Source organism: Chlamydomonas reinhardtii, chromosome 17, assembly GCF_000002595.2.
Source record: "Chlamydomonas reinhardtii strain CC-503 cw92 mt+ chromosome 17, whole genome shotgun sequence".
Lineage (NCBI taxonomy): Eukaryota > Viridiplantae > Chlorophyta > Chlorophyceae > Chlamydomonadales > Chlamydomonadaceae > Chlamydomonas > Chlamydomonas reinhardtii.
The window spans coordinates 4831234-4851559 of NC_057020.1; the positions used below are offsets into that span (position 1 = coordinate 4831234).

A 20326-nucleotide genomic window follows, 5' to 3' on the forward strand; every position below is an offset into this window, starting at 1 on the left:
TCGCACGGAACATGGCATCGACACTCTAACGAGCGCACGCGGCATTACCGGCGGGACGGGCCCCCGTCAAAATGGAGACTGCGACCAGCGAGGCTGGCGAGGTTGCGTCACTGGTCTTCACAAGCTGGAAGGAGGTAAAGACTGGACCCGGAATTTTACTGGGCCAGCAGTTCGAGTGGGTGGGCATCATGGGCGCGCAAACCGCAACCAGCGCGCAAACCAAGGCTTGAAACCATGTACATCTTCGCAACTGCAGGTGAAGCATAAGGCGGAACCACACAACTACATCGAGTTCTTCCTGGTCACGGAGACGGCCAACGAGGTGCTGGCCGTCTCCGCCGAGGACCATGGCAACTCCCACTACCACTACCAGTCGGTGGCCAGCTTCAGCAAGTACGGCCCCTTCAGCAGCAAGAACCGTGCCGACACCATGAGCTGGTGAGTTGGCTAGCCACCCTCCCGGCGTTCCTTGGCTGCCTGGCTGGCTGGTGGCTAAGCAGAGGGGGCGGGCGGGGCACGGCAGGGCGGGATGGTGGGGCTGTGTTACGAGCGGCACAGCGAGGTGCAGTGTGCGTGCTTGTCCCCGTGTTCGCGCGTGCGCATGTTCTTCACGGGATGTGTTTGCGCGGTGGTGTGAGCGAAGCCGGACATGATGTGAGGAGCTACAGCGCGCCCTGAGTGGGGGCCGTGAGATGTGCCGCCCCCCTTTTTCCCTTTCTGGGGCGTGCCTGTGGCGCTTTAGCTGCATCGAGCGCCTCAACTGTCTCCAGCCCTGCCCCCCTCAAAACATCAACCCGGGTTTGTGGCTGCAGGCTGGAAATGGTGATCAAGGAGTCACAGCAGGCCGCTGCAGGGCAGGGCGGCGGCGGCGCGGCAGCGGCGGGGGCGGCGCTGGAGGCGGGGGCGGGCGGTAGCGAGGCCGGAGCGGGCAGCGGCGGCGCGGGTGGTCAGGAGCCGGTGTTTGTACAGCACAAGTGAGCTCGTGAAGGATGGGGGTGGGGAAGGGACAGGTCAGCTGAGGGGAGGGGATTAACTTCGTACCAATCCTGCATGAAAACAGTCGCGCTGCAAGGCAAAGGGGAGGGGAGCTCACAGCGGCCGTTGGCGGTCCTCATCCTTTCATTATTTTGCCTGTATGCAAGGCGCGGTGGTGGGTTCTCGCTGGAATTGTGGGTCTTCAGCTTGGTGCCAGTTCAGGGCTCCTCTTTCTTTCTTTCCCTATTGTTCTTAGTTCTCATGTGCTCGCTTTTTCAACCAATCTCGCCCCCGCGTACAGGGTGGAGAAGATGGCGCACCCGGCGGGCGGGCACACGCAGCGCTTCTGGCTGCTCGAGGCTGGGGGCGGCTGGCGGCTGGCGGTGGTGGGGGAGGAGCGCGAGACGCGGGACGGCCACTACGTGTACACAGCGGTGAGGTGGATGGAGGGAGGAGGGGGAGGAGGAATGGCAGCTGAAGGGAGGGAGAGCAGGTGTACCTGTTCACACCGTGGATGAACAGGTATACAGCGGGAGGGGTGTAGCACCGTGGCTGACGCATCTGCCTGGTCCGTCCTAGCCCACCGCCTCACCCACGTTGCCGCCACATCTCAAATCCCTCCCCTTCCTGCCCCCCGTCCTCTTCTGCACTCACACAGACGGAGGAGTTTGCGGCTCGCGGCCACCCGCTGCACTGCCACGCCGCAAAAGACGTCATCCACTGGCTGGAGCAGCGCATCACGCACCCGCCGCATGGGCACACACACACCGCAGTAGCAGCGGCGAGCCACGCCCCGGCGGTGACAGGAGCAACACATGCCCACCCGGCGCAGCAACAGCAGCAGCAGCAGCGGCAGGTGACGACGCAAGCCGGGAGCAGCAGCAACGGCAACTGCTTTACTGCGGTTGCAACGGAAGCGGCACTGGACGGGGCCGCGGCGGGTGCGGCAGCGGCGGCGGCGTCTGGCGATGCCGGCGGCGGCGCTGCGGCGACCCATGGGCTGGGGGAGGCGGCCGGCGTTCCTGACACATCGGCGGCGGCGGCAGCAGTGGCGGCGGCGGCAGGCTTTGTGGCTCCGGCCGCCGGTGCGGACGTGACGGCGGGCGCTGGCGACTTGGCGGCTGCGCAGCAGCAACAAATGCAGATGCAGTTGCAGATGCAGCAATATCAACAGCAATTACAGCAGCTGCAGCAACTGCAGCAATTGCAGCAATTGCCGCAACAGCAGCTGCAACAGCAGGCACCGAATGCAGCAGCTCCCGGAGCAGGGGCAGGGGCAGGGGAGGCACCGCCACCGGGTGCGCCGCAGCCGCAGCTACTCCCAGCAGCCCCCGGGGCAACCTCGCTGCCGCCGCCGGGCTCCCTCCCGGTCCCCTACCCGCACCTGCTACAGCAGCAGCAGCAGTTACAGCAGCAGCAGCAGCAGCTGCAGCTACAGATAGCTGCGGGCGCCGCCGCCACCCCTGGCGCCGCCACTGGCCAGCCGCTGCCACCCGTGCCGCCCATGCCGCAACCACCTCCCGCAGGCGTGCTGCCTCCCGCCGCCGCCGCCGCTGTGGCCGCTGCCGCAGCCGGTGCGGGCGCTGCCGTACCTGCTGGGCTACCCGGTGCCGTACCGGGGGGTGCGGTGGCTGCGCCGGGGGGTGCCAGCCTGCCGGTGGCGGCTGCGGCCCAGGCGCACACGGCGGCGTTCATGCAGTCCTTCCAGCAGCACTACAGCGCCTTCCTGCAGGTCCGTGCCTGGGCAGGGGAGAGGGCTCCATGCATGATTAACTCAACGAGATGATGTTGACCGATTGTCGCAGCAGATGACAGTCTCGGCGTCGACGATCATTATGTAGTCCAGCATCGTCCAGCTCCAGCACGTAGACCCGCCGATAGCTGCTGCCATGCCATTTGTCGTAACTATGCTTTTAAGGAAAGCCGTCCTAACTATGCTTGTAAGGGAAGCCGTGATCGTAGTTGAAGATAGTGTAGAGCACTCGCAGAGAAGCTCAGTATCGCTCGGATGCACATGCAATGCTGGTGCAACGCGCCCGCGGCTGAACTTGTCTAGAGCCCGACTTTTTTGTGCTCACAAGCGCGCCGCAAGTGCGAGCACCGGGCCGGAACCGCGACGCTCATATGCGGAAAGGGGACGAGGGCAGGGGTCGGTCAGGCGCGGCGTAAAAACCATACGGACAGCTTCCCTCCCATAGTCCCGTCCCGTTGGTGAGTGCAATGGCGTGCCGTGCGATATAGGTACGGTACAGAACTAAGACAGCGCAATCAAACAGTATCACACGCGGACAAGCACGTAAGGGCAGGGCAGCAGATGGGGCGCACCCAGATGCATGATGCGGACATGAGGGTGTGGGGGATAGTGCTTGTAGGCGCGACGGGGCTCCGGAAAGCTCCCACCGCCGCGCCCACCCCGGGAGCGATGCATGCACCGTGTGTATGTGCGCGTGTACAACGACGCTACTGGGGTGACTTGGTTTGACATACAAGCGCACGCCCGCCCGCCCACACACAGGTGAGCCTGCAGCAGGTGGCAGTGCAGGCGGCAGCCGCGCAGGCGCAGGCGGCACAGGCGCAGCCCCAGCCCTCGGCCCCGCCTCCGCCGCAGGCGGGGGCAGTGGCAGGAGCAGTATCGGGGCCCGTGGCAGTAGGGGCGGGGGCCCTGGCGCGCCCCGCCTTGCCGCCGACCGCTGGTGGTTTTCCTCCCGGGGCCACAACGCTTCCGCCCACGCCGCCGCTGCCGCCAATGCTGCAGCCGCAACAACTGCTTCAGTTGCAAATGCAGCAGCAACAACTTCAGCTGCTGCAAATGCAGGCTCAACAGGCGCAGCAGGCTCAACAGGCGCAGCAGCCGCAGGCGCCGTCGCCCAGTCCGGCTGCGGTCCCTGGCAGCGCCCCGGTGTCGGCGCCAGTGACCATTCCGGCGCCGCCGCAGCAGCAGACACCCGCAGGCGCTTCTACCCCGCCAGCGGCAACCGCACCAACGGCAGCCATGCCGGCTGGGTGGCCGCAGCAGCAGCAGCAGCAGCAGGCGGCAGGGGGCCTGCCGCACGGGCACCCTGGGGCTGACGCGGCGGGGGTGGCGGCGGCTCTGGCACACGCGGTCACCACCACTGCGCCCTCCGCCCCCACCTCCTCCACGGCGGGTGCGGGCAGCCAACAGCGCCACCCGCATTTGCAGACGCCCGTGGTGGCGGCGGCTGCGGCTCCTGCGGGTGCGGCTCCGGGTGGGATGGCGGGTCAGGGCCCCATGGCTGCAGCCGCGCCTCAGCCCCAGCCTGTGCCCCAACAGCCCCAGCTACAGCCCCCACAGCACCAGCACGGGCCCACTGACACGCCGGGCCACGCCGCCGGCGCTGGCGCGGGTGCCGCCACCACCCATCCTGCCGCTACCGCGTCTGGTGCCGCTGCTACTGCCGGCGAGAGTGGCGGTGCAATGCCCGCGGCGGCGCCGGCGCCACCGCCTGCCGCCAACCCCTTCGGTGGTGCTCCTCCGGGGCCTGGCATTCCTGGCGCTACAGCCCTGCAGCAGTCTGACCCCATGTTCGGCACACCCGCGCCCGGGCCCGCGCCTGTGCTGGAGCGGCCGAGCGAGGGCGGGGCCGAGGGAGGCGGAGGCGGGTACGGAGGAGGTGGTGGCGCGCTGGCAATGGCACTGCCGGCGGAGCTGCAGCAGGTGCAGCAGCCGCTGGCGGCGGTGGCGGGCGGCGGCCAGCAGCAGCAGCAGCAGCAGCAGCAGCAGGGCGGCTACAGCCATACGCACCACCACCACGGCGGTCGCGGGGGAGGAGCTGGGGGAGGAGCTGGGGGAGGAGGAGGTGTCGGAGGTCGCGGGCAGAGCGGCAAACACAAGTGAGTACCAGGGTACCGCAATGGTCGCTCTTCAGCACCTTGCACATGCTTGCTCGACTACGGCGTGCCCATAAGACAGCGCACATCACATCTCACATCCCATTGCACACCCCATGACATGATGATCTCACACACCACACGCCCCACGCGACTCGTAAAACCACACGCCCCGAACACACACCACAGGCTGGCGGGCATTGCCGAGGCCGCGCACCGGCGCAAGCTGGCGCGGCGGGCGGCGGCGGGCGAGGAGGCGGTGCGCGCGGCGGCGGCGGCACACGTGGCGGGGCTCAGGGCGGCGGCGGCGGCGGAGGCGGCGGCGCTGGAGGGGCTGCGGCGGGGGCTGGCGGTCTGGGTGCGCGGGCAGGTGCGCGTGGGTGCGTGCGCGTGGGTGCGTGCGCGTTGCTGGCGCGTGGTGGTAGCAAGGAGTTAGAGGGGGCGCTTGGAGGCAGGATTGGTGTGGCAATGCATACGGTAGCTAGCACAGCGGGTCCACCTTGTTCTTGCGGGACCGGGACAAGGCTCTCTCCCGCACGCCATACACAACCAGGCGCACGTGCAGGCGCTCTTCCGTCCTCTCTTCACATGCATCCTCTCCCTCCACATGCACCAAGCCACCACCACCACCACCACCACTGCTGCTGCCCCCCTCCAGGTGTCGGAGGAGGAGCAGGGTGCTCGGGACTCGTACGACACCCTCACAGCCCAGGCGGCACAGGGCCAGCAGGCGGCGGCGGCAGCAGCCGCAGCCCCCCAGGGGGCGCAGCAGCCCTCACCATACCTGTCGTGTGACCAGCTGCGCGACCTTACGCGGCCCGCGGCGGAGGCGGCCGCCTACGCCGCCTCGCTGGCCGTCACAGGGCCCGGCACCGGCCTCGGCGGCGGCGGCATGCCTGGCGGCGGCGGCGCCGCTGCCGGCGGGCTGACGGCAGCGGCGGCCTCCTGCTTCTTCACGCCTTTGAACCTGTACGTAGACCCGGTTACGAATGCGCTGGGCCCGGGCAGCTTCGCGCCGCCGCTGCCGCCGCCGCCCACGCCGCCGGCGCTGCTGGTGTCGCTTGGCGGCGCCGCCGCCGCGGCCGCCGCCGCCGCCGGTGGTCTCACGCCGGGGGTGGTGGGGCGCGTGCCCACGCCGTCGCCGCTGGCGGCACCGGAGGGAGTGGCGGCGGTCACCGCTGCAGCGGCGGCAGCGGCGGCGGCGGCAGCCGCCGCAGCTGGTGCGGCTGGCGGCGGCTCGGGTGCAGTTGCAATGGACGTGGATGTGTATGGTCGCCTGGATTTCCAGATGGGTGCGCCCACTGCCAATGGTGTGGGCCAGGAGCACCAGCAGCAGAAGCACCAAGACGGGGCGACACAGGGCGCCGCGCCAGCGACGGGCGACACGGGAGCCGCAGCAGCACCAGCACCAGCAGCAGCTAATTCCACGGCTGCGCCAGTGGCGGCGGCGGCATCGGCAGAGGCGCAGGCCGCCAACGGGGATTTGGAGATGGCGGACGCAGGTGCTGGCGCGACGTCGGCAGCCAACCACCACAACACGGCATCACCAGCACCAGCGGCCAACGGCGGCACGTGTGCCCCTGTCTGCTACCCCCTGCCCCCGCCGGCCTACCCCACCGTGCCGCTCACACCCGCGCGACTGCTCGCCGCCGCCGCCCCCGTCACCAGCTGGACCTTCACGCCCAAGCCAGCCGCCGCCAACGGCACCGCGGGTGGCGGCGGCGCCGGCACCAGCAGCAGGGCCGCAGCCGCGGCGGCAGCCGCAGCCGCGGCGGCATCTGCCGCGGCGGCGGCTGAGTCGGACTGCGGCTTCCTGAACTTGCACGGGGCGCGGGTGGCGCTGGAGGCGCTGAGGGAGCTGGGGGCGCTGTTCCCGCCCGCGGCGGCACTGGCGCGGAGCAAGCTGGTGGCGGTGGTGAGTGCAGTCGTATGTGGGAGAGGGGCGTGTGCGGGGCTGGTGGCGGTGGTGAGTGCACTCGCATGTTGGAGGGGGGCGTGTGCGGGGCTTGTGGCGGTGGTGAGTGCAGTCGCATGTTGGAGGGGGGCGTGTGCGGGGCTTGTGGCGGTGGTGAGTGCAGTCGCATGTTGGAGGGGGGCGTGTGCGGGGCTTGTGGCGGGACGGGCGTGGCGTGGGAGGGGCGCGGCAGGGATGCGGGGGGGGGGGGGGCGCTGGAGAAGGAAGTGGGAGCGGGTGGAGGAGGGGAGAAGGAGGGAGGAGGTACTGACAGGTGCCAAAGGAGCACACGCCCTCACACGGCGCCCCTTCTACTCTCTCGCACCGCACAAACACACACACGTGCAAATTTTGTATTTTCCATCCCTCGTGTTTTCCAATACATGTGCACACGCGCCAACAGGTGCGGCGCTACACGGCCCACCCGCACCCGGCCGTGGCCGCCGCCGCCTCCGAGCTGCTGGCCCGCTGGCGGCGCACGCTGCGGCGGCGGCTGGCGGCGCTGACCGACCCGCGGGCCTTCGCCGACCCCGTGTCCGACCTGGAGCGCAGGCTGGCCGCCGCCACCGCAGCCGCCGGCGGGGACCTGGAGGCGGCGCTGGCGTTACTGCCGGACTGGGGAGGACCAGGGCTGGGCGGGGGCGGAGGAGGTGGGGGTGGCGGAGGTGGAGGTGGAGGGGGCGGAGGTGGAGAAGGATCCGGGTTTGGAGGGGCGGGTGGATGTGGAATGGGTGGGAGTGAGATGGGGTATGCGGGCGGCATGCAGCCGCCGATGCTGATGCTGCAGTCGCCATCGTACGGCGGTGGTGGTACGGTGTCGCCCGCGCCGTACGGAATGCTGGACACGCCCGCCGGTCTGGCAGGTGGCGGTTTCATGTCGCCGCCGTACGGAGGAGGAGGAGGCGGTGGTGGCGGCGGCGGCGGCGGCGTCGGCGCACACTCTGCAATGGCAGCGCCGGCTTGGGCTGGGGTGGCGCCGGGGCCGCCAGGTGCGGCAGCGGCGGCAGTAGGGCAGCAGCAGCAGCAGCAGCAGCACGCCCCCGATGCCGCTGCCCGCACCGCCGACGGGACCGCTGCACCGCCCGCGCCGCCGCCGCCGCTGCCCCCACCCGGTTCGCAGCCGGAGGCTGCCGCGGAGTTGGCAAGAGCAACACCCGCACCTTTGCCCTCAACCGCTCCTACACAACCCGTGCCTCAGCTTACGCAGCCGCATCCCTCGCAGCCGCACCAGCCCCAGCAACCGCAGCAGGCGCCGGGTGCGGCGGCGGCGCAGGCGGTGTTTGCGCAGGCGGCTCAGCTGCTGGCTGACGTGGGGCCCTACCTGTCCGCCGCGGTGCAGCCCGGCGGCGCCGGCAGCTCCGTGCTGCCCTACTCCTCGGAGCAGCTGCAGCAGTTCACCGCCCTAGCCACCAACCTTGCAGCGTACCTAAACGCATCAAACAACGCAAAGGCGGCGGCCGTGGCGGCAGCCGCCGCGGCCACGGCAGCGGCGGCTGGCGCCGGCGGCGGCGAGGGCGTTTCCGGTGCTGGCGGGGGCTCCGCCGCCGCGGCTTCGGCAGCTGCTGCCGCCGCCAGCCAGAACGCGGCGGTGGCGGCGCTGGCGTTACAGGGCATGGCGCAGCTGCTGGCGTCGCTGCAGGCGCAGGGGCTGACCACGGTGCCGCCGCTGCAGCAGCAGCAGCAGCACCAACAGCACCAACATCAGCATCCCCCCGCACCAACAAGTGCCGGCACAGGGCCAGGACAAGGGGCGGGGCACGGGGCGCCGTCTGCGGCCGCTGCGGCGGCGGCTGCAGCGGTTGCGGCCGCCAACGCCGCCGCCGCGGACGGCACGATTGCTGCTTCGGCCGTTGCCACCAACGTCGGCAGTGCACAGGCGGGGATGGTGGGCGCGCCTCCGTAAAGCGTGTCGGGACAGGGGAGGTGGGACGCGCGCCCGGAGTGCACGGTCGGGTGTTGGCCCGCTAGCGTGTGTCGTGTGTGTGGCAAGGGTGTGGTGGGTCCGCAGGCCGACAGACGCACAGTAGAAACCGAGGGACGGACGACAACACTACGTTGCGCTCTTGAGGTGCACGGCGCGGTGCGATAGGAGTGGTGGTACGGTAGGATGCGTAGGGGCGACGGCGAGGAGGAGGAAGGCTGCAGCTACCTAGGCATGTGTATGCTGAGGGTAGCTGGGGCCGCGGCGCATTACCGTACGCACACACGCAGTACGATCGTGTGTGGCAGCATGCGTGCGTGGACAGGCGGCTGGGCCTAGACCTTGAGTGCCAACTGGCCGATGAGACCAATATTGCAGTATACCCGGTGATGCATCCAGCATTTGCCAATGTTACAAGTATGACGCTGTGCCGATTACGCCTCCCTGGATTACGCATGCCTCCGGCCTTGCTGGGCGTCTCAGCCGCACGCCGCTGCTTCGACTCGTCGAGCCCGACCGGGGGGACACTAGGGCTCAGGATATGCCCAGTGCCCTCATAGACGGCCGTCCCCGGCCCCCGCACCTGCAATGAGCATGAGCATGCGAATGGGTGCGTGCCGTGCCGGCATGGGGAATGCCGGCCTGAGGCCCAGGAATCATCCCAAACCCTTAGCAGTAGTGCATATAGAGTATGCATATGTTATAAGCAGTGCTCAAAACGCCGCGCAAATGGCCACTAGCTTAATGAAGTCGTCGCTGGCGCTGCATGCGGCGCCACGCCCGCGCTCGGTCCGGCTGTCGGCTACGAGCAGCCGTGTGGACTCCCCGCAAGTTTCGGTAGTCCTTGGCACTCAGTGGGGCGATGAGGGAAAGGGCAAGCTGGTGGACAACCTCGCGCAGCAATTTGACATCGTCGCGCGCGCCCAGGTACGTGGACACGGAACATCGAATGATGCAATTTCAGCGATATAATTTGGTTTGGCCTTGCAGGGTGGTGCCAACGCGGGGCACACCATTTACGATGAGACCGGTCGCAAGTTCGCGCTGCACCTGGTTCCGTCGGGAATTCTGAACCCTAAGGCGACGTGCGTTATTGGCAATGGCGTTGTCCTGCACCTTCCGGGGCTGTTCGAGGAAATCCGCCGCCTCAAGGAGAAGGGCGTGCAGGTGGACGGGCGGCTGCTGGTTTCGGACCGCGCACACCTGCTATTCGACCTGCACAAGGAGATCGACGGGCTGCGCGAGGCGGAGCTGGCGGGCGACGGCAAGCAAATCGGTACCACCAAGCGCGGTATCGGGCCAGCGTACAGCTCGAAGGCGACGCGTAACGGGTTGCGTGTGTGTGACCTGTTTGACCGCGCGACCTTCAAGACCAAGCTGACCAACCTGGCTGCGGATGGCGCGAAGCGGTTTGGGGAAAAGTTTGCGTATGACGTCGAGGGCGATATCGCCGCCTACGAGAAGCTGGCGGAGGAGATTCGCCCCTTCGTGGTGGACACGGTGGAGTATCTGCACGAGGCGCTACAGAGCGGCAAGCGCATCCTGATTGAGGGCGCCAACGCGACCATGCTCGACCTGGACTTCGGCACCTACCCCTACGTCACCTCATCCAACCCCTCCATTGGCGGCATCGCCACCGGCCTGGGCCTGCCGCCGTCCTCGTACGACGACATCGTGGGCGTGGTGGGTGCGCGGTGCTGGGTTGTGTGTCTTGGGGAGCGATGGGGGCGGGACACATGCCGGGGGACATGCGACATGTCGTGAGCAAGACATGTCGTCAAACTTTCGCTTTCTTGCCGCAGCTATGCGCTTGCCGCCTGTCCATATGACTGACAGCACTAACCACGACTGTCAACCAGGGACAGCAGCCCCACCCGCGTCTGCGTACCCCTCCCCGATCCACCAAACCCCCACCCGCGACCCCCATCCCTGCCCTGCAACCCCCCTGCAACCCCTCCCCCAGGCCAAGGCCTACACCACGCGTGTGGGCGCCGGCCCCTACCCCACTGAAATCCACGGCAAGCTGGCAGAGGACCTGCGCGCGGTGGGCCACGAGTACGGCACCACCACCGGCCGCCCGCGCCGCATCGGCTGGATGGACATTGTGGCGCTGCGCTACGCCTGCAAGATCAACGGCGTGACCCATATCAACCTCACCAAGCTGGACGTGCTGGACAACCTGGAGGAGATCCAGGTCGGCGTCGGCTACAAGTGAGTGGCCGTGATCGGTGGAGCGGGGAGCTGGGATGGGGCGGGACGTGTGGGGGGAGATAGAGGCGAGGACAGACAACCTGGCGGGGATGGGATGGGGGCAATCGTGTGCGGCCTGCAGTGGTTCGCCCGACTTTGCCACACTGCCGGTGGTATACGCGCATCGCGGGCCTTGCATATAATATAAGTCATGCCTGGTGCCTGAACCCATTCTGCCCCACTCTCTTCCCCGCGCCTCACCACTTAAAGGACCAAGGAGGGCAAGATGCTCAAGTCGGTGCCCGCGGACCTGCACACGTTGGAAAACGTGGAGGTCAGTGCCTTACTCGCTCAGTCGGCCTTGGTCGGGACATGTGTGGTTCTGGCTTGACGGCGCCTGGTCGCGCCTTGCTTTTCTGCATGTCTGCCAGAGGACGCTTGGGAGGGAGCGAGGGGACGTGGCGAGGGATGTCCATGTTGCGCACACTGCACACCCCACAACCCCCCATCCCAACACCCCCTACACCTCCGACTACCTATGGTGATGTACCACAGCTCGCATATGCGGCTGCAGTTTCTCCTTGCAGCGCGACTGTTTCCTTACGGGATTGGTTCAACGTTAACCCCCTACGCCTCCTCCTCTCCTCAGGTGGTGTACGAGACGCTACCCGGCTGGCAGGCCGACATCAGCGCCGCGCGCCAGTGGGCCCAGCTGCCGGCGGCGGCGCAGGCGTACGTGCAGCGCATCGAGGACCTCATAGGTGAGGGGTCCAGCGAGGGGGTCCAGCGAGGGAGGGGAGGTGTGAGGAGGGAGGGACTGGGGTGTTTTGAGAGGAAAGGAGAGCAGGGGAGCTGTCCATGCAAGACAGATGGGGGAGGATAGGGGCAGGGGGGGTGGGAAATTCTGGAAGGGAAGGGGAATGGATGGGTTGTAGGCAGGGGATGCAGGGTGCGTGGTGGTAAGGCGACGGGGAGGGGGCAGAGCCAGAGGCAGATTGGGGAGGAGGGGCGGGGGAAGGGTTGAGCTGGACGCTGAATGAGGCTTGGGGGGCACGGTGAGGAGGCGAGCAGCTGGCGGCTGGCCTGGTGGCCGGTGAAATGAGGCGGTAGGAAGAGGGAGGGGCGGAGCTAGGCACGGCGCAGCATATAGGGCCGCTGCGACACGGCTGTTTGCGCTCTGGGGACGTTTTTACTGGGTGGCGGGCAGCATGCTGCACCCAAGGCTCGCCGTCTGACGTATGACTGCTCCTGCCGCTCCTGCGCACGCACCCTCTACGCACACAGGCATCCCGGTCAAGTGGATCGGCGTGGGCCCCGGCCGCGACGCGCTGGTCGTCAAGCCTGAGGCGCCCAAGAAGTAGACGAGAGGGGAGGGGAGGGGAGGCTGGCTGGGGGCAGGGGGGTCAGGCGGCAGCTAGGCGGCAGCAGGAGCAGATGCGGTGCTTGTCGTGCATCAGCAGAGGCGGTGCTGCCTAAGCGGCGGCCGTGAGGAGGAGCGGGGGGAAGGAGCGCATCGGCGATGGCGGTGTATGGGACTAACGGGCCGCGGTCTCTAGAGCGTGTGTGATTGGGGGAGGCTGCGCGCAGCGAACGGTGCGTAGGAGGAGTGCGGGCGGAGCACTAGTGTGTGCTGCAGACGGAGATGTATTGATTGGTCCGGACAAGAGACAACGAGCGAGTGTGTCCTTTTGCGTACGCGTGCGTACTGATATACGTGTGGTGTGTATGAAGTGCTTGATACGGTATGCGTGCACCGGTCGCGCTCCCTTGGTGGTTGAGCTGTATGTCAGGGTATATGCGCTGTGTGTGGTGGTCCGGACCTTGGCGTGCATGTGTATACGACCTTGTATTCGACGTTTTGGCCAGGGGCGCATCCCTGACAACGTGTATCCCTGACGTTGGGCCGTAATGCACAGGCCCCGAGCTCCAGTAGTGGAGCTGGGGCGGGGGCTGGTTTTTAGGGACGTTGACGCGGCGTCTAGAATGCGGGACAGGTGGAGAGGAGGATCGCAATGCAGTGGAGGCGGCGCTCCCTGATATACCGGGACATGGGTTCGCAGCTGTAAAGCACACCGGCGGATTCTACGGCTCGGAGGGGCTCCCCCAAAGCCCATCCCAGCTTACACTCCAGTCCAGCAGCTCGGTGCACACGGACACACACGCGTGCCGCTGCCAGTTCGCCGCTTACATGGCGCTTGTAATGTCGCATTCATACATCATGGCGGACGGCATGCAGGCAACCGCTGTCCGCGACCCGCGACCCACCTCACACCGCCAGACACACACGCCCTAGGTGCTCAGGACACCCTCCAGCCACGCCGCACTTGCCAGCCGAGCCACCCAGCGGTCGCATACGGGTCCGCAGCCACGCACCGACGCACCGTGCGCGCGCTCGTGACACCGCCGTCTGTCTCGATTCGGCGGGTTGCAATGCTCGCACACATTTCTCTTCACACATACCGCTAGCCAGCACTGCATCTGTTGCGGTACTAGGTGTTGTCTCAGCGGGGAGGGAGGGCCTAGCAGAGCTTGCGAGTGCAGCTGGCGGTGGCAATACGGTAAGCGCGCGCTGCAATCCTCGCTCGCCTTTCCCTGCATCCCGCCCCCTGCTTGCGTGCGCCTCCTGCCGGCACCCACCCCTGACTACCGTCTGCATGTATACGGAGGTCCAAGCAGGACGTCCTGGCACTTCGGGCTCGCTTCAGTAGGCGGCAACCGTGGTGAAGCGCTGGTGCGCATGAGTTCACGTCTTGCAAGGCTGCCGATGCACATTGTCCATTCGTCACGCGGCAGAGAGTTGAGCAAGGGGTGGGCTGGGTCGAGGGGATTTCCATGAATAGGATCCCGCCCCACACGGGTATGACGCCGGTCTGGGAGAGGGGTCAAACGGCACAGCCTGGTTACCTGCCTTGGCCGTGTCGTCCGGTCCCCAACCTTCGGCTATAGGTCGGGCACGGCGAACGTGGTCCTGGGCGGACGACACGGCCTAGACTGGTCTAGCTCGCGTGGCGTCCGGGGGATGCGTTCCGCCCAGCTTGGCACGGTCGGCGACAGTCGTGGGGCCGACCTCCGAATCAGCTACCAGCGTTCTACAAGTATTACCTTAATACTATAGAGACCTCAAATATTTTGTTTGCGTCCTATTCGGTGACGTCGCGGTGAACAGGCTTCTCAAGTCTGCACAATTACCGCGCTTTGATGCCAATTATTGTTGCCGTCATCAAATATACATGCAAGGAGACTAGAAACATGCTCCCGGGCTTAAGAGTGCGACCCTGGCGAAAGCATGCCTCGCGAAATGTGGTGACAGCCACCCTCGCAGAATGCGACGGGAACCAAACTTTAGCATCCTTATATGTCATATAAGTTAAATTCTGAAAGAGGGAGGCTAAATCTGTGCGAGCGCGGAGAAACACGTGTGGACACGTTTTCGCCCCTCCCCAGACCGGCGTCATACCCGTGTGATCCCGCCCGTGACCGAAGTATCAGAACAGGACCGCTGATGGCATGGAGTGCGTGATAGTGCTCGTCAAGAGGAGTCGATTGACACCACTTTGGTGTGAAACGGAGGGGTTTCAACCCCTGAACAACAAGGTTTTGTCCGTGGGGGGGTCGGTCGTCCCCTCAAGGGGGGTCCCGGGGGATTTCGGGGCATGGGGTCTGGCACTTTGTTTCCTACCCCCCCCCCCCTGACCACTCGGCCGTATACCCCATGCCAGGCTGCAGTGTGGGCTAGACCGTGGAGACCAGTTCTTTACACCAGTGAGACCGATTGCTCGATCGGCCAGAGCGGGTCAGAGCTCCTTGCGTCGGTGCTTGCGGAGGGCCGGGGGCATAGGCCGTACCTCCCTCCGATAGTACTCCAATTCAGCGTCGCCTACCAGCTTGTGGCCCAGTCTCCTGTTATCAGAAGCCAGCTGTGCAAAGAGGTTCCAGCCGTAATCATACTCATCCTGAGTCGTCTTGTCGGTGTCGGGCTGAATGTGGCCCACATGCACTCGGTTGCCATCGAGGCCAGCGTCAGTCATCAGCTTCCTGACCTTGCTGTAATGCAGCGTGTCCACAACGTGCGCATTTGTATTCATCCACTGGTTGAAAGCGCGAACCTGCTCTAACAGGGCGTCATCGGCGCAGTCGGCCTTGCGAAAGCCCCGGTTGCAGGCCTGCGGATGTGCCCTCGTACCGCCCAGCAGGAGGGCCCCCAGCAGGAACACTAGCGATAGAAACCTATGAGACGTCATTTTCTCACTAGTCCTTCGGGCAAAACAAGCGCCTTGTCACTCAGACAAGCAAAGCCGCGTTGGCCCCATCTGCTGCGCCCGCCACTACTTCCATTCTTCGCCGTATGCCTAAACAGCCACCGGCGGGCATTAGGCCTCCCTAACAGCATACACATTCTCGGCAGAGCATAACACACGCATAACAGCTTGCACGTACACACACGCACATAGAGTGTCAGGCGCTCGCTCATACATTGCTTGGGCAGGGAACATACATGACCGCAGAAGCCGACCCGCCGCCGTGTCAGGCAACCGTGCGAAGTGATCATGTGCTCGTTAACTGTGGCATGGGAGCCATTGGCGGAATTGTGATAACTGCGCTGGTAATGAACCCAGGGGGACTGCCGCAAGTCCTCATTGCGTTCTTTGACCTCGTCAAGCACTTCACAACGCTTTCTGATAACCAGCTAAGGACTGTAGCTCTGTTGGGTCTAGTCGTGCTGACGGTCATCTTCGGTCCAAGCTGGGTCTCCAGCTGGGTTGGGGGCAACGGACGCGACGGAGGCAACGGAGGCGGCGGAGGCAACACAGGCAACATAGGCAACGGAGGCGGTGGAGGCAACGGAGGCAATAATGGAGGCGCTGCAGGCCCCATCGCACTGCCGTCGGTGGATGCGGCAGTTGGCAGGGGCTCCTGCAGATGCCCAGGCCTTGGCCCTAACGACTGCCTCATGGACCACACGGCAAAGAGCGGGAGGTAGGTGGGCGCCCCAGTGCCTCCCTGGATAGCCCCACGTATACGCACTTGCCAGCTGTGGTACGGTATGACATGTATGTATGCCTCATACGTGGTGGTAAGAAGAGGGACGAACATGCGTACATACCGTGCAACCAGCAGACCAAGCACACTGTACCGCCTGGTACCGTACTTGCCCATTTCGTTGCAGGCCGACTGTGTGGTGCCAGCAGTGCCGCCGCTGGGTCCGGAACCTGCCCTGGCCAGACAGGTGAAGAGGTAGGTGTGTACTTGCCACAGTAGCCACAGGCAATCGCAAAGTTTGCGGCAAGCATTGTGCAGTGCAAGTTGAGTCTGACCAACGCGGAAACGGGGCACCGCGCGAGCTAGTAGTATCGGGGGTACCGTGTAGGGAATAGGGAAGTAATTGAAGCAGGGGAGTTAAATATGCTTTAGACGAACAGTGCGAAGCCGAGGGAGCCAGTGATCACAAGTAGGAGACGCCGGAGTAATGTAGGGGATTAGTGTGATGAGGCGCAACCGGGTCACTCCGCCCCTACCTGTTGTAGGCTATGCTGGTATAGCGGTATTGTACTGATATATATGGCGGGGGACTGAACCTGGCACCCATGCACGGTTCGTGTCATTCGTCAGCAGGCTGCCTTATTAGGCTTGCGTGAGGGTCAGAGTTGTGGGTTGAGGCCAATTAATAAAGGGCCGTTCTGAACGTCGTTCGTTGACGGGCCGCCTGTGTCTGGAGGTGCGGCGAGCTTTGAGTGAGCGTCAGCGAGTTTGGGATAGAGGGCAGCGGGTAGGGTGCGCGGGGGCCACGGTTGGCGGTAGGATGGCGCGCGGGGGACCTGCAGCGGCAGTAGGATGGCGCGCGCGCGGGGGTTCACGGGCGGCATCGGGCAGGGGGAATGAACGCATTACCATAGCCTAGCCAAGCAATGGCGGCACCCGCGTGGCTGTACTAGAGCTACTGCCTGCACAACCCGCAATGCTTGGGTCCGGGCGAGAGCTACCAAGGGGACCTGGCGGAATGGGCCGCGGGCGCATGCTAACGCGAAATGGAGAGCGATGAACAGCGAGAGACGTTTCGGCTGATGGTCGAGTTGATGTTTCCACGGACGGACGGACTGATGCGGAACCTGCCCTGGGGCGCAAATGTGTAGGTCAGGCTGGTGCTGCGTGGCGATGCCGCCCGGACGCAGTAAAGATACCGCCCGTGGGGGCACAGGTGCAAAGTGTAATTGCACTGCGGCACGAGCGGGTGGGTCTTGGATGGTACACGTTCCATGTTACAAACATGTCTTGCCAGTTGTTTGGTTGTTGTTCGCTGATGCCCGCCAACCTTCTCACAACATATACACGACTCAGCAGGCCATAAGCACGGAGGTATTCAGCCAGTCCGTTGCACGTTGCCTTTACCCGACATTTACTCAAGGCCAAGTCATGGGCCGGAGCCCAGCACCTTCCGTTTGGCGGGCAGCCATTCATAGATACCAACGCTCCCAATATCACAGCCGCGTAGCAGCATTATTCATGCCAAGTCCAGGCTGCAGCGCTTCCACACCATGCACACTAGTGCTGACACGCGCACCCACCGCCTTCCTCACGCATTCTATCATCTAGTGACATAAAGTAGCACGTGTCGCCACAGCCAGTCACGCATTACCAGTGCTCTCTATTTCTGCAGACAGGAGTTATGGGCGCAGGGTGTTTCGCACTATGCACATGCGCGCTGACACACGCGCCCAGCACCTTCCCATTGCAGTCCGTCTCCCAGGCAAGTCTACATAATGCAGCCTCTCGTACTCTCTACTGTACAATGTTATTCAGGCCAATGGGCCACAGCATGACCACACCGTGAGCAAGCAATTCTGCTCCGCACTGCCACGACGCCAAAAAGTACACTCTGCGCGTGTGTCTGTACACTTAATAACACTTCAATGCTCTTCGTCCCGTTGGCCTTCGTGATCATTCCTATCGCAGGGCAGCGCCCACGCATTACATCTATCCTGGCACGCTCCCGACAGCACTGAAAAGCTCTGCAAACTTGGCGGCCGCGGGCCCGATGTATATTACAACGCTGCCCATTGCTAGCCGCTCGTGAACAAAGCTCAAGGGCCACTGCAGGACCCCCCTGAACCAGTCATAGCCAACCCCGCTCTTGCGTTGAACGTGTTGACGGCCACTCAAACTTTTGCCCCTCCCAAGTCACAGCAGACGTGCGCTAGAATGCAAATGCGGAGGAAGTACATGTGCCTTTCCCTTAGTCCCTTACTCCGGTCTCGCACACAATACACCGTGCCGGGCCAACCAAGTGAGCATTCCCATCATCAATGAACGACAAACGCATCCCCGAACCCCAGACATCCCTTGCATACACCACATCGACGTTCATGCACACGTTAAGGCACACGTTACTACACGCATTCATGCCGGGATATGCTTTAGCGCCAACACGGAAACAGCCAGCTCAAGAGGCCAATAACTGGCGTGGTAGCGCTACATACGCTGCGGAACATGGCCCCCTTATTCATGGCTGCTGAAAATGCTTTGGAGAACGAATTGCCCGCAGCCTTGTTGCCCTCCTTGACGGGCTCAACGCCAGCAGCAATCCCGCCCTTCAGCCCGTCTCCCAGGCCGCTGCCCATGGTCCCCAGGCCGTCCCTCAGCCCGTCTCCCAGGCCACTGCCCCGCGCTGCTGGCCGCCCTACTTCAAGCCGCCGCCTTTGGACCCCTCAGCGTCCAGGCCGCACGCAAAGTTGGCCAGGCCAATCTTCAGGCCATCCCCCAGCTGGCCAATGCCCTGGCCTATCCGGCCAATGCCCTGGCCTATCTGGCCGAAGCCGAAGTATAATGCAGCGGCCAAGAAGAACGCTCCCCAGCTAGAGCTGTACTGCACGCTGGTGACAAAGTTCCGCCACCACCACTGATCGCCGTCACCAGCAGGCGGCGAGCCGGTGGGCGTGGTCGGCCCTCCCCGCCCGCCGCTTCCCCCTTCGTCAGTACCCCCGTCATGTGGGGCCGCAGGCTGAGCCGAAGCTGCGGAAGCTGGTGAAGTTGCGAGGGGAAGCAGGCGGCGAGATCTCTGCAGTCCACAAGTTTGCAAACAGTGGTCCCGATAAGCTTTTGTCCAACCATGAGTTTACGTGGCACTAGCAGCTGCGAACGCAGACCTGCTGCGCACCTGGCAGCCTTGCCCCGTAAGCGCCTCCGCCATGCGGTTGCAACGTAAGCGCCTCTGCCGCGGAAACAGCTGAGGAAAAGGAGAGGAGAGGTTGCACTGGGCCATCGTTGAGCGAGCTCAGGCTTGCAGTATGTGTGTCCTCGATGAGACAAGTGTTCCCCGGTCACGGGAAAAGGGGCTGAGCCCCTCCACAGTCTGAGGCCGAACAACCTCATCGCCCGGACATAGCCGGGGTCGGTTTCAACAGGCACATAGCCAAACTAGGTGCCTATCTAGCAGTCGCGATGCCACAGCAGAGCCAACCGCAGCCAGACGAAGAACAGTTGTCAACAGCCGCACTACTTGTCATGCCGCTACGCATGCCCTGCCAGCCCCACCGCGGACCGCTACCAAGACACCAGCCGGCTCCTCAGCCTGCGCGCTTGCGCCGCTTCATGGGCGGCGCTGCGCTCTCCTCCTCCACGTGGCCTTTCCCGCCCCCTCCGCTACCAAGATGCGCGCACGCGCCGCCGCCGCTGCCGCTGCCGCCGCCGCCGCTGCCGCCGCCGCCGCTGCCGCCGCCGCCGCCGCCGCCGCCGCCGCCGCCGCCGCCGCCAGTCTGCAGCGATGCAGGTCGCTTGTGCCCCAGCAGCATTTCCACCAGCGCGTGCCGGATGTTGGTTGCGGAGTTGACGTCACGTCCCTGCACCGTCGGGAGGGTAGAGTGAGTGAGTCCCACTGAGCCCACGACTGAGCCGTCACCCAGCCGTCACCCACTGAGCCCCACTGAGCCCACGACTGCGCCCCACTGAGCCCCACTGAGCCCCACTGAGCCGTCACCCAGCCAGCCATCACCCACTGAGCCCCACTGAGCCGCCACCCAGCCACCCATCCATCGCCCAGCCAGCCGCCCGCCCACAAAGTGGACTCACCCACACCGTCCCGCAGTGGTTGCACACTTGGACTTGGTGAGCACGTAAGCCCCCCCATGGTACGACCGCCTGCAGGCAGCGCTGCCCGCGGTTTGTGCCAGTTTGGCACTTTTTGTCGACGTAGGCAGGACAGGGGCAATCCTGGGGGGCTTCGCCCCCCCTGGTTTCGAGAAGGTGGGCTCGGGGGGCTCAGCCCAAAAACAATTAAATTTAGCATTCAATATGTGTGTCCTCGATGAGAAATCAATTAAATTTAGCATTCAAGATTTTGCGTTGCGTGGCCATACATAACCCTTCACGACCTGGTCTCCACCCGACGACTCCTGGCAGTCAGCATGGGTGTGTGATGGGACAGTGGCAAGGCAGGTTGGCGA

At 64.9% G+C, this 20326-nt stretch overlaps 5 protein-coding genes across 5 annotated transcripts; 3 read left to right on the plus strand and 2 right to left on the minus strand.

The window, feature by feature from the left end:
* Nucleotides 1-9: 9 nt before the first annotated feature.
* On the plus strand, nt 10-9126 carry CHLRE_17g734050v5 (uncharacterized protein). The gene is made up of 9 exons (XM_043072493.1): nt 10-134; nt 257-438; nt 813-974; nt 1277-1409; nt 1634-2707; nt 3491-4827; nt 5014-5194; nt 5483-6739; nt 7182-9126. The coding sequence occupies exons 1-9, from the start codon at nt 72-74 to the stop codon at nt 8679-8681; spliced, it is 5889 nt and encodes a 1962-aa protein (XP_042914952.1). The 5' UTR covers nt 10-71; the 3' UTR covers nt 8682-9126.
* A 273-nt stretch (nt 9127-9399) lies between these two features.
* Nucleotides 9400-12967, plus strand: CHLRE_17g734100v5 (uncharacterized protein). Its single transcript, XM_001692881.2, has 6 exons — nt 9400-9626; nt 9690-10382; nt 10663-10910; nt 11160-11223; nt 11539-11650; nt 12174-12967. The coding sequence occupies exons 1-6, from the start codon at nt 9429-9431 to the stop codon at nt 12248-12250; spliced, it is 1392 nt and encodes a 463-aa protein (XP_001692933.1). The 5' UTR covers nt 9400-9428; the 3' UTR covers nt 12251-12967.
* A 1632-nt stretch (nt 12968-14599) lies between these two features.
* CHLRE_17g734125v5 (uncharacterized protein) lies at nt 14600-17131 on the plus strand. The gene is made up of 2 exons (XM_043072494.1): nt 14600-15866; nt 16057-17131. Exons 1-2 carry the CDS (start codon nt 15385-15387, stop codon nt 16118-16120), a joined length of 546 nt encoding a protein of 181 aa, XP_042914953.1. The 5' UTR covers nt 14600-15384; the 3' UTR covers nt 16121-17131.
* A 3-nt stretch (nt 17132-17134) lies between these two features.
* CHLRE_17g734134v5 (uncharacterized protein) lies at nt 17135-18669 on the minus strand. Its single transcript, XM_043072495.1, has one exon. The coding sequence runs from the start codon at nt 18503-18505 to the stop codon at nt 18302-18304; it is 204 nt and encodes a 67-aa protein (XP_042914955.1). The 5' UTR covers nt 18506-18669; the 3' UTR covers nt 17135-18301.
* On the minus strand, nt 17135-20199 carry CHLRE_17g734142v5 (uncharacterized protein). Its single transcript, XM_043072496.1, has 2 exons — nt 19953-20199; nt 17135-19723 (listed from the first exon to the last, which is right to left on the minus strand). The coding sequence occupies exon 2, from the start codon at nt 19673-19675 to the stop codon at nt 19451-19453; it is 225 nt and encodes a 74-aa protein (XP_042914954.1). The 5' UTR covers nt 19676-19723; nt 19953-20199; the 3' UTR covers nt 17135-19450.
* Nucleotides 20200-20326: the final 127 nt, after the last annotated feature.

What these genes read in the sequence shown, in the direction of transcription:
- CHLRE_17g734142v5 (XM_043072496.1), bottom strand. Translation starts at nt 19,675, where the DNA reads ATGCTGCTGGGGCACAAGCGACCTGCATCGCTGCAGACTGGCGGCGGC.
- CHLRE_17g734125v5 (XM_043072494.1), top strand. Translation starts at nt 15,385, where the DNA reads ATGACCGCAGAAGCCGACCCGCCGCCGTGTCAGGCAACCGTGCGAAGT. An exon ending in CACACGGCAAAGAGCGGGAG is followed by an intron (nt 15,867 to 16,056) that starts GTAGGTGGGCGC and finishes ATTTCGTTGCAG; the next exon opens with GCCGACTGTGTGGTGCCAGC.
- CHLRE_17g734100v5 (XM_001692881.2), top strand. Translation starts at nt 9,429, where the DNA reads ATGGCCACTAGCTTAATGAAGTCGTCGCTGGCGCTGCATGCGGCGCCA. An exon ending in ACATCGTCGCGCGCGCCCAG is followed by an intron (nt 9,627 to 9,689) that starts GTACGTGGACAC and finishes TTGGCCTTGCAG; the next exon opens with GGTGGTGCCAACGCGGGGCA. An exon ending in GCGCATCGAGGACCTCATAG is followed by an intron (nt 11,651 to 12,173) that starts GTGAGGGGTCCA and finishes CTACGCACACAG; the next exon opens with GCATCCCGGTCAAGTGGATC.
- CHLRE_17g734050v5 (XM_043072493.1), top strand. Translation starts at nt 72, where the DNA reads ATGGAGACTGCGACCAGCGAGGCTGGCGAGGTTGCGTCACTGGTCTTC. An exon ending in CGGTCTGGGTGCGCGGGCAG is followed by an intron (nt 5,195 to 5,482) that starts GTGCGCGTGGGT and finishes GCCCCCCTCCAG; the next exon opens with GTGTCGGAGGAGGAGCAGGG. An exon ending in GGAGCAAGCTGGTGGCGGTG is followed by an intron (nt 6,740 to 7,181) that starts GTGAGTGCAGTC and finishes ACGCGCCAACAG; the next exon opens with GTGCGGCGCTACACGGCCCA.
- CHLRE_17g734134v5 (XM_043072495.1), bottom strand. Translation starts at nt 18,505, where the DNA reads ATGGGCAGCGGCCTGGGAGACGGGCTGAAGGGCGGGATTGCTGCTGGC.